A 15,129-nucleotide genomic window follows, 5' to 3' on the forward strand; every position below is an offset into this window, starting at 1 on the left:
AGGGGTCTCCTGAAAACTGCGTTAACTTGAGTTTTGGTATTTCTCTCGTGTCAGCAATCGGTTGGTAAATAATAATTCGGCACTTAACCGATCTGTTGCGAGAGTTGCGCTTGGGACTTTGACTTCTCTGCCTGTCCTGGAATGCTAACATTCCTTGCTGTTGGAACGTCGCCTAATGCAAAATGTTTTGTGGCTCCTTCACCCTAGTTCATCTAGGGCTTGCATGTTTCCTGAGAATACTCAAATCTAGCAATTGCCTTGAGAGAAATCCTACACTCGACAGGAACAGCGGAGTAGTTTTCGGGTAGGCGTTGAAACGGTTTTCATCTCTGTCCTGTGTAACATTCTTAGGAAGGTCGATCACAAAATTTGGAGATAGTGGCGGGCTAGGGCCAGACTGTTGGGCCACTAAAATTGTCACGCCTGCAGTTCTTCATAGCTTGCCAATCGAAGCAACACTTTCTAATTTAACTGCCTGTGATCAATATGCTCTCGAACGTGCTTTTGTAAGTTCGATTTCCAGTCGCCTTTGCTTTTCGTTGGCTTCAGCTTTTTTTCTTTCAATTTCAAGGACTCGCTCATGCTGTTGGAAACATAGTTCATTTTCTTGTTGTTCATCAATTGTAGACATAATTCCTGTTTTGTTGTTGTTGTAAATGTAACTCGTGTTCTCATTGTTGTTGTTGTCGCTGTCGACGTAATTCTTCTTCTCGTTGTTGTTGTTGGTGCTGTAAACGTAATTTGCTTGCTGACAACAAAGTTATGGTTCCTAAAGCTCCTGCTCTAATTCCCACTGCCGCCCTTGCAGCTGTTGCTCTTCCCTTTTCTTAGCTTATATGTTTTCGAGCTCCAATTTGTCGATCTGTCACCTTCTCGATGATTGCGCGCTGGCAACACTGGGTTGTTTTCTGCTTCCATGTTTATCAAAATGCTCTGAAAAGCTCTCGACTTTCCCTTCGACGTTTTCTAGCTTCCAGTTTTTCTTTAACTTACAGTCTCATTCTGATCTCTTTCACCAGCAGATATTGATGACACTAAAGGTTTTTGATATCCACCCTATACAGTCTGGCAGTACTGTTTTAGCACAGCTTGATAGCTATTTTTGCCATCACCAAACATCTGAAAAAACATCAAATCCGACATCTGGTTTCAAAAATTGAAAAATTTCGGAATGTTTCGTTTCCAGCGTCTGTATTTTTTGTTCCATTATGTTGAACAATGTTTGCTTCTGAGTCACTTAGATTATCTGCTTCTGAATCCTTTTTCTAAACTGACGCCTCAGTATGAGATAAATCACGATTTAACACCAATTGGTTAGTCGCGGGTTGTCTTTCCGATGGTTAACAATTTCTTTGCGACAGAGTTCAATTTTTTTTTCAAAATTTGCTATTTGTTCAACTAGCCATTTGAATGTCTTCTTTTTTTCATGCATCTTTCGTTCAGTATCGGCGACAAAACTGTCAGAATATTTTGGCTTCAGACATTGCCTCTTTTGATGTCTCTTGTCCTCGGGTTCATCGTAAGTCTCGAAGAAACATCGATATGCTCGTTCGGCAGACACCGTTTTGTTCTGAGCCAAGTGACTTTCCACGTCAGCCAGATGTCTGTCAAATGTTTTGAGCAAATCAACCTGCTCACGTTCTAGTCTCATGAATTGACTTAACATATTGTAGTTGTTGGTTTCCGATGTCTTTCGGGGCTCTTTTCAAATTGTTAAATTTTGTTATGGTCCAGCAATTCGAAATGAAGAATCGTTGCTGTTTGTGTTGTCTTCCGGGTCGATGGATCAAACGTTGCAGCTGCTCAAGAATCCTATCGAGACCAATATTTCACAGCCTTGTTCTGGAGCTTTACATCATCCTGTTTCTTTACAGGGTTCGATTGATTAATAATCTTGTCGGAACAATTTATACAAAACGAGTGTAACTATAAATTTGCTGATTGAAGTTAACGAAATCCTTAGTGATAGTCTACATTCAATCTTGTGCTGAACTCTTTTAAGGCTTCAATTTGTAGCCATTATTGTTGCCATCTTCTTATAAGAAACCTCAACTAACATAAAATCTAAATATCTTTAGATCTAGCAAAACTTAGCAAAAGGACTAATGTTGTTGTAGAATCAAATTTAAGTCTCTTCTTAGAGCTAACTGCTCTTGAAAACAGTTTCTAATGGTTTTAAATAGGATTTGATTCCACTCTTCGAAAAATTGGGATAAAGTAAACAATCAAACAAATAACATTTATAACATCATTGCTGCTCGCTTTTGATTGGTTAATCAAGTAAAATGATATAGTCATTGTTTACATAGCAAATGTTAAATTACTGCAATATTGACATAAGCACTGATGGTTATTACGTAGCTCTAAATGCCTCTAATGTATGATGGTTTTTGTGTAATAATGATTACCTAAACTATGATAAGTTAAACAATTTAAGAATTTTAACAATAAATGACAATATATCAAAAAATACCAATTTTGCACCATATAAGCGCTAATAGCCACTTTTGTGGGTCTGATGCCATAAAGTTTTTTCAATAAATGAAATGCTTAGAGATTACCCTAACATTGCGCCATAATCTCTGAGTACGCAGGTTTTCCCTTTCCAAAATTTTTGGTTTTAATTTGTAACTTTTTTCAGTTTTGACCACGTTTGATTTATGACAAATTCTCAAGTTTTTGGTTTCAAATATTATTTCTAGCTTTCTGATGTCTTTTGTAGATGATTTGAAGTGGTGCCAGCAAAGATGTGGGAACTACTCTTTAAAATAACCTCTTTGTATAGTGATCGTAACTATGTGCAGAATTTCAAAACACCTTGCGACGAAACTATCAACTGGATCTTTGAAAAACTTGTCCCCTCAACTCTGTCCATTGTCTCAGCAAACCCTGTCCAATGATAAAATGACCTTCAACTGTAAACAGTGCGACAAGACCAATTAGGTAGTATTTTTCTGACTTGTTTTCAAACTTTTGTGACATTGTCGCTAGAACCTCTGGTCTGAACGAGTGTTCCGTTGTTGTGATCCCAATTGAACACAAGCACGTGCATTGATTCCTCCTGCACGATCACTTTTGCTTCAGTAGATTGAGCGGATGCAATCAGTTTGATTCGCTGGATCTGGCTCATTGCTTTCAAACTTAATAATTTTGAACCCAAATAGATGGAGAAGATGTGCTAAGTACCTCGACCAGATGAGGGCCATCTCGAGGTTTTCCTCTGAATCTAGGTAATTGTCCAGGTTGTTTTGCCCTAATAGCGTGCTGCTGTATCCTCCAACACAAAAAGCGCAAAAGTTTGCTAATCAGACAGCTGCCCGCCTACCTGTAGAAACAACCCGCGATGACAACTGATACGGGATATGAGTGTTATTTGAACCGTAGGAAACATCGATTAGGTTCTCTAATAATTTGGGTCAGGTGGGTTTTGACGTATTGAGAGATGCGCGGTGGAAATTAACTGCCAATTGATTACCCAACAAACCATAGTGGAATTGTTTGTTTTAATTATCGGATGGTTAGTAGGTACAACTCAATTTCCCAGCGACTTTTCCCTTCCTGGGCATTTTCAACCGTTACCATGCGAACCTTGTTTAGAGTCCTCTTTACAATATTTTGAACCTTCCACATCAAAAACTTGTCTTCATGAGCCTATCCTCCAAAGATGATGAATGAACAAGTCCTGAGAAATTATCATGGCGCAGTTCGATATCTATTAATTCATATCTTTTTCTATTTTGCACTGCGGCGTTTACAAGATATTCTTGCACCGTACAACTCCATGTCGCATTAAGATCTTAGGCCACAGCATGCGAACTCAGCTATGGCGGCAATTTTTACTTACCCTGTGACAAGAAAATTATGGTACGTTAAATTGACGTCGTCTGTCAAAGACGGTGACTCAATCATATTTTATATTGACCGTACCACTAATGCCACTGCAAAAGATTGCCATTGTACCTCGAAAGTTTCCGTTCCGACGATGGATCATCTTTTGAGCTGGTAAAATTTCTGACAACTATTCGCATAAATTCACAGTTTCTGTTCAAGGGCCTCGAGGTGTATAGTTTGACAGGTCAGTGTAACAAAAAAGGGCAGGGACCAAACTGAATCTCGACAGCTATGCATATTCTAATTTATAACATCATTGCTACTCGCTTTTGATTGGTTAATCAAGTAAAATGATATAGTCATTGTTTACATAGTAAATGTTAAATTACTGCATTATTGACATAAGCACTGATGGTTATTACGTAGCTCTAAATGCCTCTAATGTATAATGGTTTTTGTTGTAATAATGATCACCTAAACTATGATAAGTCAAACAACTTAAGAGTTTTAACAATAAATGACAATATATCGAAAAATACTAATTTTGCACCATATAAGTGCTAATAGCCACTTTTGTGGGTCTGATGCCATAGAGTTTTTTGAATAAATGAAATGCTTAGAGATTACCCTAACATTGCGCCATAATCTCTGAGTACGCGGGTTTTCCCTTTCCAAAATTTTTGGTATTAATTTGTAATTTTTTTTCAGTTTTGACCACGTTTGATTTATGACAAATTTTCAAGTTTTTGGTTTTAAATATTATTTCTAGCTTTCTGATGTCTTTTGTAGATGATTTGAAGTGGTGCCAGCAAAGATGTGGGAACTATTCTTTAAAATAATCTCTTTGTATAGTGATCGTAACTATGCGCAGATTTTCAAAACACCTTGCGAGGAAACTATCAACTTGATCTTTGAAAAACTTGTCCCCTCAACTTTGTCCATTGTCTCAGCAAACCCTGTCCAATAATAAAATGACCTTCAACTGTAAACAGTGCGACAAGACCAATTAGGTAGTATTTTTCTGACTTGTTTTCAAACTTTTGTGACCTTGTCGCTAGAACCTCAGGTCTGAACGAGTGTTCCGTTGTTGTGATCCCAATTGAACACAAGCACGTGCATTGATTCCTCCTGCACGATCACTTTTGCTTCAGTAGATTGAGCGGACGCAATCAATTTGATCCGCCGGATCTGGCTCACTGCTTTCAAACTTAGTAATTTTGAACCCAAATAGATGGAGAAGATGTGCTAAGTACCTCGACCAGATGAGGGCCCTCTCGAGGTTTTCCTCTGAATCTAGGTAATTGTCCACGTTGTTTTGCCCCAATAGCGTGCTGCTGTATCCTCCAACACAAAAAGCGCAAAAATTTGCTAATCAGACAGCTGCCCGCCTACCTGTAGAAACAACCCGCGATGACAACTGATACGGGATGTGGGTGTTATTTGAACCGTAGGAAACCTCGATTAGGTTCTCTAATAATTTGGGTCAGGTGGGTTTTGACGTATTGAGAGATGCGCGGTGGAAATTAACTGCCAATTGATTACCCAACAAACCATAGTGGAATTGTTTGTTTTAATTATCGGATGGTTAGGTAGGTACAACTCAATTTCCCAGCGACTTTTCCCTTCGTGGGCATTTTCAACCGTTACCATGCGAACCTTGTTTAGAGTCCTCTTTACACTATTTTGAACCTTCCAAATCAAAAACTTGTCTTCATGAGCCTATCCTCCATCAAGAGCAAATTCACTCATATGAAACAAAGCAGTTTTATCTAGTCTCACAGCAAGGAGTGTTTATTTGGAATCAATCCTGCTACTGCATGAAACTTTTGTAAATTTTTTTGTAAGACAGATATTTTGAGGAAGTTAAATTTAGACTTATTTCAGGTGTAAGAACTGGTCTGCTCTGAAGTCGGTCTGCTCTGAACCCAACATCAGCAAAAAACTAGTTGTTTTCCTTCGTTTCGTTCTCCAACAATTTTTTCAAAACAAAGAATGCCTCCTTTTTTTTATCATTTTTTAAAATATTTTATCAAAAGAAGTTCGATCTCAATTTTGCTATCGTGTTTACCAACAGCAATGTTGACTTTGCATTCTTTTTAATAGGTGCAGTCTTAAATTTTACCCTCAATGTAAAAACATTTCTAAATTTCTTCTGTATCGTTGTCATCATATTAAAACAGGAACAGCTAGAATTAGGCAGTATAAAGAAAAACATGAACACTGAGTTATGCCAAGCTCAAGGAAGACCGTCTGCCCAACAAGCCACCAATAAGCAAAGCTTTTGTTGAGTAAAGAAGTAGCGAGAGACGTTAAGAAAAAAAGAGAGAAAAATTTGACGCCAGACGAGATGGAGGGAAAGAAAACAACAAGTGAAACGGCACGTGATGAAGAAGGAAAACCATACGCACTGAACGAAGATGTCGGGTAAGCTAAGGAAAAGAAAGTAAACAGTACGGACAGGACGCAAACGTCACTCACTGAGACGGGAAACAAGCCGTGATGAAATAGCGCGGGAAATAAGGAAGCCACAGGTGCTGACTTGAGAAGAACTATGCTATAGACTGCAGCCACAAACTCAACCAAAAGGATTAGCCGTCAACACTCTTATGTCACACACTAGGAAGGATTACAGGAGCTATTCCAATACCAAATACGGCTTCTGCTTACAGTACTTACAAGTAAAAAAAATCATCAGCTAACCCCGACCTCGCCAACGCCGAACGGCCAGTTGAATTCAGCAAAAATGCAAAATAAAATTACATTAGGGCTGTCAAAAGTTCCGCTTCGTCGAATTTAAGAATAGTACGAACTATCTTCGGTCGACGCTTAAAATTGTTTTTTAGTCAGGAACGTGTAATTAAGGCTGGGAGGTTTTTCAAAAGAGTTAGTGCTATAATGAATCTTTTCAGCTCAAAGCTAGGTTTTTGATTTAATGCTCTATATTCTGTAAAATAGTAAAATAATGTATGTTATAACGTAAAAATTAGTAAAATAGTAAAATATTGTATACGTTTTTACGTCGAGAGACAATGTCTCTCACTATATGTAGCGGAAATAAAGGTCTACATTTGAGTTGAATTTTAATTTCAGGAGTTCAATCTCTACGGCAATATACAGTAGCTTCAATGCGCGCCTAATTTTTTTGCGCAGTGCAATTAGCTGTGAATGAGTTATAGGCTTATTGTTGTTGCTGCGATGAGGAGACAAGGAAATATTCACCACCTCATGCTTTATAAATTGCCTCTTTGTTATCAAGAGTGAACTCGCTCATATGAAACGAAGCAGTTTTACCTAATCTCTTAGCAAAGAGTTATTATTTAAACTCCAGCCTGCTACTGCAATAAACTTTATCGTAGCAATCTTTTAACGCTGGGTGATGCAGCAATGAAACTTGAAGCTATTATGAAGACATTTCCTGTTGACAATATTATCAATGTAAGCTTTGCTTTAATTCCAAACTTTAATGAGTTTTGATATGGATATCGTTTGCTACATCGTTAATAATTTTGGTCAGTTTTTGCTAAAAGTTTTTCTTCAATTTAGGATGTTCAATATTTTACACATTCATGGTACAAACGTCTACCTGTATTCAGTCAATTAATTTTGTTTTAAAAAAATGTTTTTCAAAGTCGGCGATTGTCAGCATAAAAATAAGGTTTAGGTTTGCGGTTAAGAGGAGAGTTCAATTTTCTGATTGACAAATCGGAAAACGGAAAAAATTGATTTGGTAGGGTGCCTAGATTTTCCGGCTAGCTTAGCATCAAGAATTCAAAGTAGCAAACTTTAAGTTTGAGGAAATTTGTGTATTACATCACCGAAAATTTGTACTAGTTGTTTGGTTAGGATCCTCCTTTTAGAATAAATTTTTTGGTGTTTTCTTAATGATGATGTTCGTAGAATTACTCAGGTATCCACTCTTGACAATGCTCTGAAATAGTTTTTTGGAAGTCGAAAATGAAAACAACGTTGACTGCGGAGATGCAAATGCCACAATTGAAGAAATCCATGCACACTATATTTGGAAAAGTTCCAATTAAAAATAGGTGAATTAGACCATTAATAGGCCTCTTGTTAATCTTGGAGTGAAAGTAGAAATAAGAAAACTTGGAGTGAATGAAGTAGATAAAGACCCCACTGAGAGGTTACGCAACAATAACTGATTTAAATGCAGCTTCTGCAACAACGCGTTCAGACATGGTGTAAACGGTCCGTAACCGTTTAGCCCCCAATCCTTCTCCTTGTTATTTAATTCGAATTTATTGAGTTCATTTTCGTAATCGCTGTAAAAGTCATATCTTTAACTTTGATTTTTCATGACTTTCAATGCCAAACCTTTTTATTCATTATCATACATGAGTTTCATCGTGCCGCACTTAACTTTGATAGTAAATGCGGGTATAAACCACACCTTTGTAAGCTATTATTTAACAAGCATACAAGCTTATAGAAGAACATACAGCAAAATAAACTCTTGAAAATCAGTCGTTGTCTCTGAAAGCGGATCAGACTAACGAAAAGATAACAAATTTTGGCGCATCTTTGTTTTTAAAACCGAACCATCGACTCACAATACAGAGACAACTTAAAATTTCTGACTTGTGGTTTTTCATTAAAACTTTAAAAAATCCCACCACCTAGCTGAATTAAACGTGCTGTAGTTTTTTTCCATCTGATATTTTAGCACTTCAAATTTCTAGGCTGTCAGGCTTTCTAAGTAAGTTACAGTTCGATGACCTTCCCCCTGCATCGTTCGTTGCACTCCGAACATTATGATGCAATCCGCTGAATGCAGTTCTCTAGTCCATGCGGCTAGTTGTCCCACATTTGCTTATAAGATTGACTGGGGCCTGAGCGGTTGAGGCTGCGGGTTCTCTTTTGAACCAACGCATAGGCCGACGACGGGGATAGTCGAACATATACATAGGTAGCAAAGCCTGATCTTTCTTAGATTATAGCACGTTCTAGTTCAGCTAAAACTCTCTGACCCTAAGTCTAGCGAAAGAGCATTTAAAATTTCAGGGTTTGATTAAGCCCTTCTTACATTCAAACAGATACTCTAGCGGATTCTGATTTACAGTTTTGCACCTGCTGACACGCAAGTGCAAAAGTTTTTGTTTCTAGGCACAAAAGTTTCTAAAAGGTAAAACAGTATCCTCCCCAGGTTAGGGTGTTTCTTTGAGACCGTGATGATGTACCGTGATTCGAAGCTCTGCAACAATATGAGTTTTTCCATCCTTTCTCGCACGCATTAGCTCGTGTGAATTATGCAAAGCGACCTATTTTCGACAACAGTGTTGGAAACAACAGACACCACTTTGGACATGTCGTCAGCAGAAACCAACCCCTGTCAATGTACAAGCATAGAGAAGGAGCTCCTGATTACAAACAAGGCCAATATGGACGCAATTCATTTGCTACACGCTTCAGGTCTCCATTTAGACGTCAGTCCTCAACCAGACGATATAGTTACGACTCTTTCCCCGGAAAACAAGGAGATTGGCACCAATATCGTCCAAGACAGATGCAATGGGTTTCATCATTCAACTCTCCATCGAGACGACTTCAGGACTTTGCAGAGAAGTGATTTCCAAGCAACGAGTAAAGGGGGATTTCAATCCAGGAACAACCCGCTGCAGTCAAACTACGTTAGAAACTTCAACCATAAAACGTCTCAGCTTTCGTCAACAACCAGTAACACGCCAAAAACCAGCAACAGAAGGGGATACAATCAAAACAGTTTCAACCCTCGTAATCCAAGCTATGGAAACAACAACTCGCAGCAAACTGCCAATCAGCAGCACATCAATCCCCAGCAAACTAATGACAGAAGTAACACTCACTTTCAATCAGTGACTAGCAACGAACTAAATGATGATTCATCAAAACTTCCACGGGTGCAAAACCACACTTGTAGCAGAAATCGGGAACCCACATGGGTCAGAGCTTTTATTCAACTACAGGCAATACCAGTCACGCTCTTCTACAAAGACTTCAACATAGAGACCTATGCACTTTTGGACAGTGGAAGTGATAATACACAGATCACACAAAACATTGCTGATGCTCTTCGGATTAGAGTCCCCAAAGATATAGAACTTCCTCTAGCTTCGCTCAATGGGGAGCACACAGTGACAACAGCTGATGTCATGATTGGAATTGGTTCACTACACAGCTCAAAACCGGTGACAAGTCTTCCTGTGTACGCATCATCCATTGAGCAGTTCCAGATGCCAATTGTCCCCGTAGAAATGTTGAATAGACTGTGTAGAGACCATGATCATTTGGCAGAAATCAACTCCCCACAAATTCGTGACAACAAAATTGGAATACTCATAGGGGCAGATGCTTTTCTGGCTACTGTTCCAAGACATTTCACTACCGGCAAACCAGGAACACCCTACGGAGTCAACACACTGTTAGGATGGACTTTGACAGGCCCTGTGCCACAAGAGTACTTTCAACCAAACCATAAAGGAAGCAGCAACCACAACATCACTCTTTTCAACCATCTCAAGCGAGGTAGTGACGAACCGGAAGAAAATCGTCTACATCTTTTTTGGACCTTTGAGGGTGTCAACTTTAGTCAGGGTTCTACGAAGGGACACAATGAAGAAGACCAGAAGGCAATAAAGACTTTGGCAGAGACCACACATCACAACGGGGAAAGATATGAGATTGGACTCCCTAGGCGAGAAAACGTCACGCTACCCAACAACTAATTCATGGCAAGGGTTCAGTGGCACGTCCAGCAGAAGCGATTAGAGAGAGACAACCAACTGAAACAGAGATATATGACCACTATCTTTGATGATATGGATAAGGGATACATAGCAGCTGTTACGAACCAGGATGCAAAGAACATTTGGTACCTACCGCATCATCCCGTCATCAACAAGCAAAAACCAGACAAGATAAGACGAGTGACAAATGCAGCCTCAAAATACAAAGGGGTTTCTTTGAACGATGCACTGCTAACGGGACCGGACCTTTTGTGCAATCTACATGGACTTCTTCTACGATTTCGTCAGTACAAGGTCGCAGTAACAGCAGACATAGAGGCTATGTTCATGCAAGTTGGAATCAGAGAAGAAGACCAAGATGCTCTCCGTTTTTTGTGGAGCGACAATGATCAGGAGAGGACATCCAAATACCAACGACTCATTTTTGGAGCAACATGTTCTCCTGCCTGCGCAATTTTTGTTCTGCAAAAGTGCGCCAACGATAACAGACAAGAAAATCCAAAAATCTTTGACTCAATCACAAAACAATTCTACATGAATGACTTCATTCAAACATTCTCAACAGAGGAAGAGGCAGCAAATACAGCGACTGAGCTGAAACATGTTCTCAAACAGGGGAATTCAACTCCACCAATTTTCTCAGCAATAACCCTGCTGTGCTGGAAAAGATTCCAGAGGAAGACAGAATTGGAGTTCTAAAGTTACAAAGGATTCTTGGTCAAACATTGAACCCTGAATCCGATCAACTTCTTTTTGCGAAACGAAACCCAAACTGAGCTATGAAAGAGAGAATATCACACAGAGAAAGCTTCTCTCAATGGCTGCTTCTTTGTTTGATCCCATTGGAATAATCTCGCCTTTTGCAATTCGACTGAGATGCATCCTACAAAAAGTCGTCAAGCAAGGACACAATTGGGACCAGCTACTATCAAAGGAACAATACGACGAAATTCAGCAATGGATGGAAGACTTCCAGAATATGCCTTCAATTCAAATCCCCAGATGTCTAGTGCCCAACGTCGATGGAACTCACGAGTTGCACACCTTCACAGACGGTTCACTTTCAGCAGTATCAGCAGTGGTGTACCTGAGGACAATCTCCGCTGACGGCTCAATAGCTACCCACTGCGTCATCAGCAAGTCCAAGGGGGCACCAATCAAACAGATGAGCATTCCCAATTTGGAGCTCGAAGCAGCTACACTGGGAGCAGAACTAGCAGGCTTCTGTGAGACCGAGATGACTATAGATGTGAAGAGCAAAAAATTTTGGACCGACAGCACAGCAGTACTCAGCTGGATCAAATCAAAGGATCGACAGAAGATGTACATCGCACGTAGGCTCAACAAAATTTCTGAGAACTCAAACAAAGACGTCTGGCGACACGTACCAGGAAAAATGAACCCGGCTGATCATGGTACCAGAGGTCTAGCTCCATGCGATCTTCAAAAATTGTGGATAACAGCACCTTCTTTCCTGATCAAACCTGAGAGCGAGTGGACATTCTCCAGTGACAAAAACAGCTCAAACATACGCCACTCAAGTTGATGTCAAGATCAGTGAAAAACCGTTGGTAGATCCAAGCAGATTTTCAAATTGGCCTAGACTACTTGGCACAATTAGAACAGTGTTTCGAGCAGTGCGCGTACTGAAGAAGTTGATCAAACGCGACGTACCTTGCGACTTGGATGACTTCGCGGCTGACGAAAACAAGGCCCGAAGCTTTCTCTTAAGGATATCTCAGTCCACACACTTCAAGGACACAGTTTCTCGACTTCAAAGTGGACTACCACTAGACAAGAAGGACAAACTATTACCATATACACGCTTTCTGGATAGCGACGGACTACTTAGGGTTGAGGGACGAATTCAGAAATCTGGATTGCCTTTTCAGAGCAAACATCCGGTGATACTCCACAGCAAGTGCAGAGTTGCCAAACTGCTTATTGAGAAAGCACATCACGACTGCGGGCATCATGGAATTGAACATGTTCGAGCTCATATCCAAGCAACGTTCATGATAGTTGGAATCCGCAGAGCTCTAAGAACTTTAGGGAAGTACTGCTTCATCTGCAGACGCTGGCGAGCAGACAATGTCAGACCGAAGATGGCTCCTCTACCAAAATTTCGCTTTCCGCAGCACTCCAAACTCTACCCATTTGTGAATACTGGAATGGACATGTTCGGTCCCTTTCACAGTGAAAAATCCAGAACCCAGACAGAACTAAATTATGTTTGCATGTTTACATGCTTGGTTACACGAGCAGTACACTTGGAAGTTTGTGAGGACCTCTCTACTGACTGTCTACTAATGGCTATTCGACGTTTTGTATCCAGACGAGGATACCCTAATGTTATTGTTTCGGACAACGGGAAAAACTTTGTTGGAGCCAACCAGACAATGAAACTCAATTTTCAGGAAAACTACAAACCAGACAACAATTACATACGTCTCCAGCTGGCCCAACAGAACATCCAGTGGATGTTCAACCCACCTCTGGCACCGCACTTCGGAGGGGTTTGGGAACGAATTATCCAGTCGGCTAAACGAAGCCTACTTGTTGTCCTCAGAAGCCGCCGACTAAACTTTTCAGTCTTAATACAGTCGTAGCGGCGGCAGAAGGAATTTTTAATTCACGCCCACTGACGCATGTTGGGAGCACTTTGACCGACGAGGAACCATTAACACCGAATCATTTCCTGATGAGAAGATGCCACTTCTGCCTAAAACCTCTGGCAAACAACAGAACCCGGTTTTCAATTAAAGACTTCAAGGAGTCACAGACCCTTTTGGACCACTATTGGTCTCGTCTTCTCAAAGAATTTGTACCGGAACTTAACAGACGGACAAAATGGCAGCAAGCCAACGCTGAGCTCAAGGAAGATGATGTTGTCTGGCTCTACAAAGATGTTGTTTGGCTCCCATGGAATTTGGCCCATTGGTCGGATCGTCAAAGCACATGTGAGTAGAGATGGAGTGGCAAGAAGCTTCGACATCAAGACCAGTACTGGCATGGTGCAACGTCCCGCAGTGAGATTGGGCAAAGTGTTTGAAGCTGACAATGATTCTTCTTCTTCGTTGGCCGCGGAAGGTGAATGAATACTCCATCAATCATGTCAAATTGATGCATAAAACTCACTTAAGCGGAAACTTTTGAGGCAGTAAATTTGAATTTCTGATGTCAATTAATTTGTTCTTTTCTGATAAATTTAATTGCTAAGTTTTGTTGTTGCTTGCCGGAGTGTAAACGGTCCGTAACCGTTTAGCCCCCCAATCCTTCCCCTTGTTATTTAGTTCAAATTTATTGAGTTCATATTCATAATCGCTGTAAAATTCATATCTTTAACTTTGATTTTTCATGACTTTCAATGCCAAACCTTTTTATTCATTATCATACATGAGTTTCATCGTGCCACACTTAACTTTGATAGTAAATGCGGGTATAAACCACACCTTTGTAAGCTATTATTTAACAAGCATACAAGCTTATAGAAGAACATACAGCAAAATAAACTCTTGAAAATCAGTCGTTGTCTCTTAAAGCGGATCAGACTAAAGAAAAGATAACACATGGCTTCCGCACCAGAATATAAGCGCTAAACACAATCACAATCTTTTTACGTATTACGCAATCGTTTTCTCTAGATGAAGGCAAAAGCATTAACTCCACGGAATTAAGGCTCAAAGCAACTGCATCAATCCGGCAAATCTAGCTGTATTCTTATGCAGGACTTAGTCTGAAATCGGTCGCCGATTCAATTCCTTCAAAAAACGAAAAAGTATTGGGCTAAGGAAACAATTTTCAGCCATATTTCGAGTTATTTTTTTTAAGGAAAACTGTTTGGGTATTGCTCAGAATTAATACGTATAACGCATTGTGATTCTAAATGCGCTCTACGTAATATTTCTGAGAAGTACCCAACCGATTTCCCACTTTTTATATTTTCAAATATGGATGAAAATCGTTTGCTTAGACTAATATTTTTTGGTTTTTGAGCGAATTGAGTCAGCGACCGGTTTCAGACTATGTGTGATTTTCAAACCAAAAATCTAAGTGACAGTTTACCTATAAAACGCGCAAAACTTCTCTATCTTGTGATATAGTTTAGTCATTTCAATTTACTTGGTAACGCTCATTGTTCCTCGCTTTCTAATGTCGGCTCTTTTAACATCAATGCGTTTTGACTAAATTGTTTGCATGCCAAGTTTACGAGATTAAGACCAGCAGCGGGTTTAAGTTAGAGCTACTCGTTTGAAAACCACCCAGGCCTGGACCTCGACTTATGAAAAGACTTTAAAAGGCTAGTAAGGGGGGGGGGGCAATGTTGACTATAATTACACGGTCGAGCTTCCTAGTTAAAGTCGAGCTAATTTCTTTTCATGCGTCCAGCTTAAGTCTTTTCATAACAAAGAATGTCCAGCTAAGGTCTTTTCATGGGTCCACCATCAGTCATTTCATAACCAACAAAGTCGAGTAAAAGTCTTTTCATGGGTCCACCATTAGTCTTCTCATAGGTCATATAAACAGAACTCATTTATATTCATAAAAAATACAAAAG

General features: G+C 39.8%; 1 protein-coding gene across 1 annotated transcript; it reads left to right on the forward strand.

Moving 5' to 3' along the window:
* Positions 1-11,388: 11,388 nt before the first annotated feature.
* On the forward strand, positions 11,389-13,180 carry LOC142335844 (uncharacterized). The gene is made up of 2 exons (XM_075384172.1): positions 11,389-11,986; positions 12,081-13,180. The coding sequence occupies exons 1-2, from the start codon at positions 11,389-11,391 to the stop codon at positions 13,178-13,180; spliced, it is 1,698 nt and encodes a 565-aa protein (XP_075240287.1).
* The last annotated feature ends 1,949 nt before the right edge of the window (positions 13,181-15,129 follow it).

The sequence above is a fragment of the Convolutriloba macropyga genome, chromosome 3 (genome assembly GCF_964194025.1).
Source record: "Convolutriloba macropyga chromosome 3, txConMacr16.3, whole genome shotgun sequence".
Taxonomy (NCBI): domain Eukaryota; kingdom Metazoa; phylum Xenacoelomorpha; order Acoela; family Convolutidae; genus Convolutriloba; species Convolutriloba macropyga.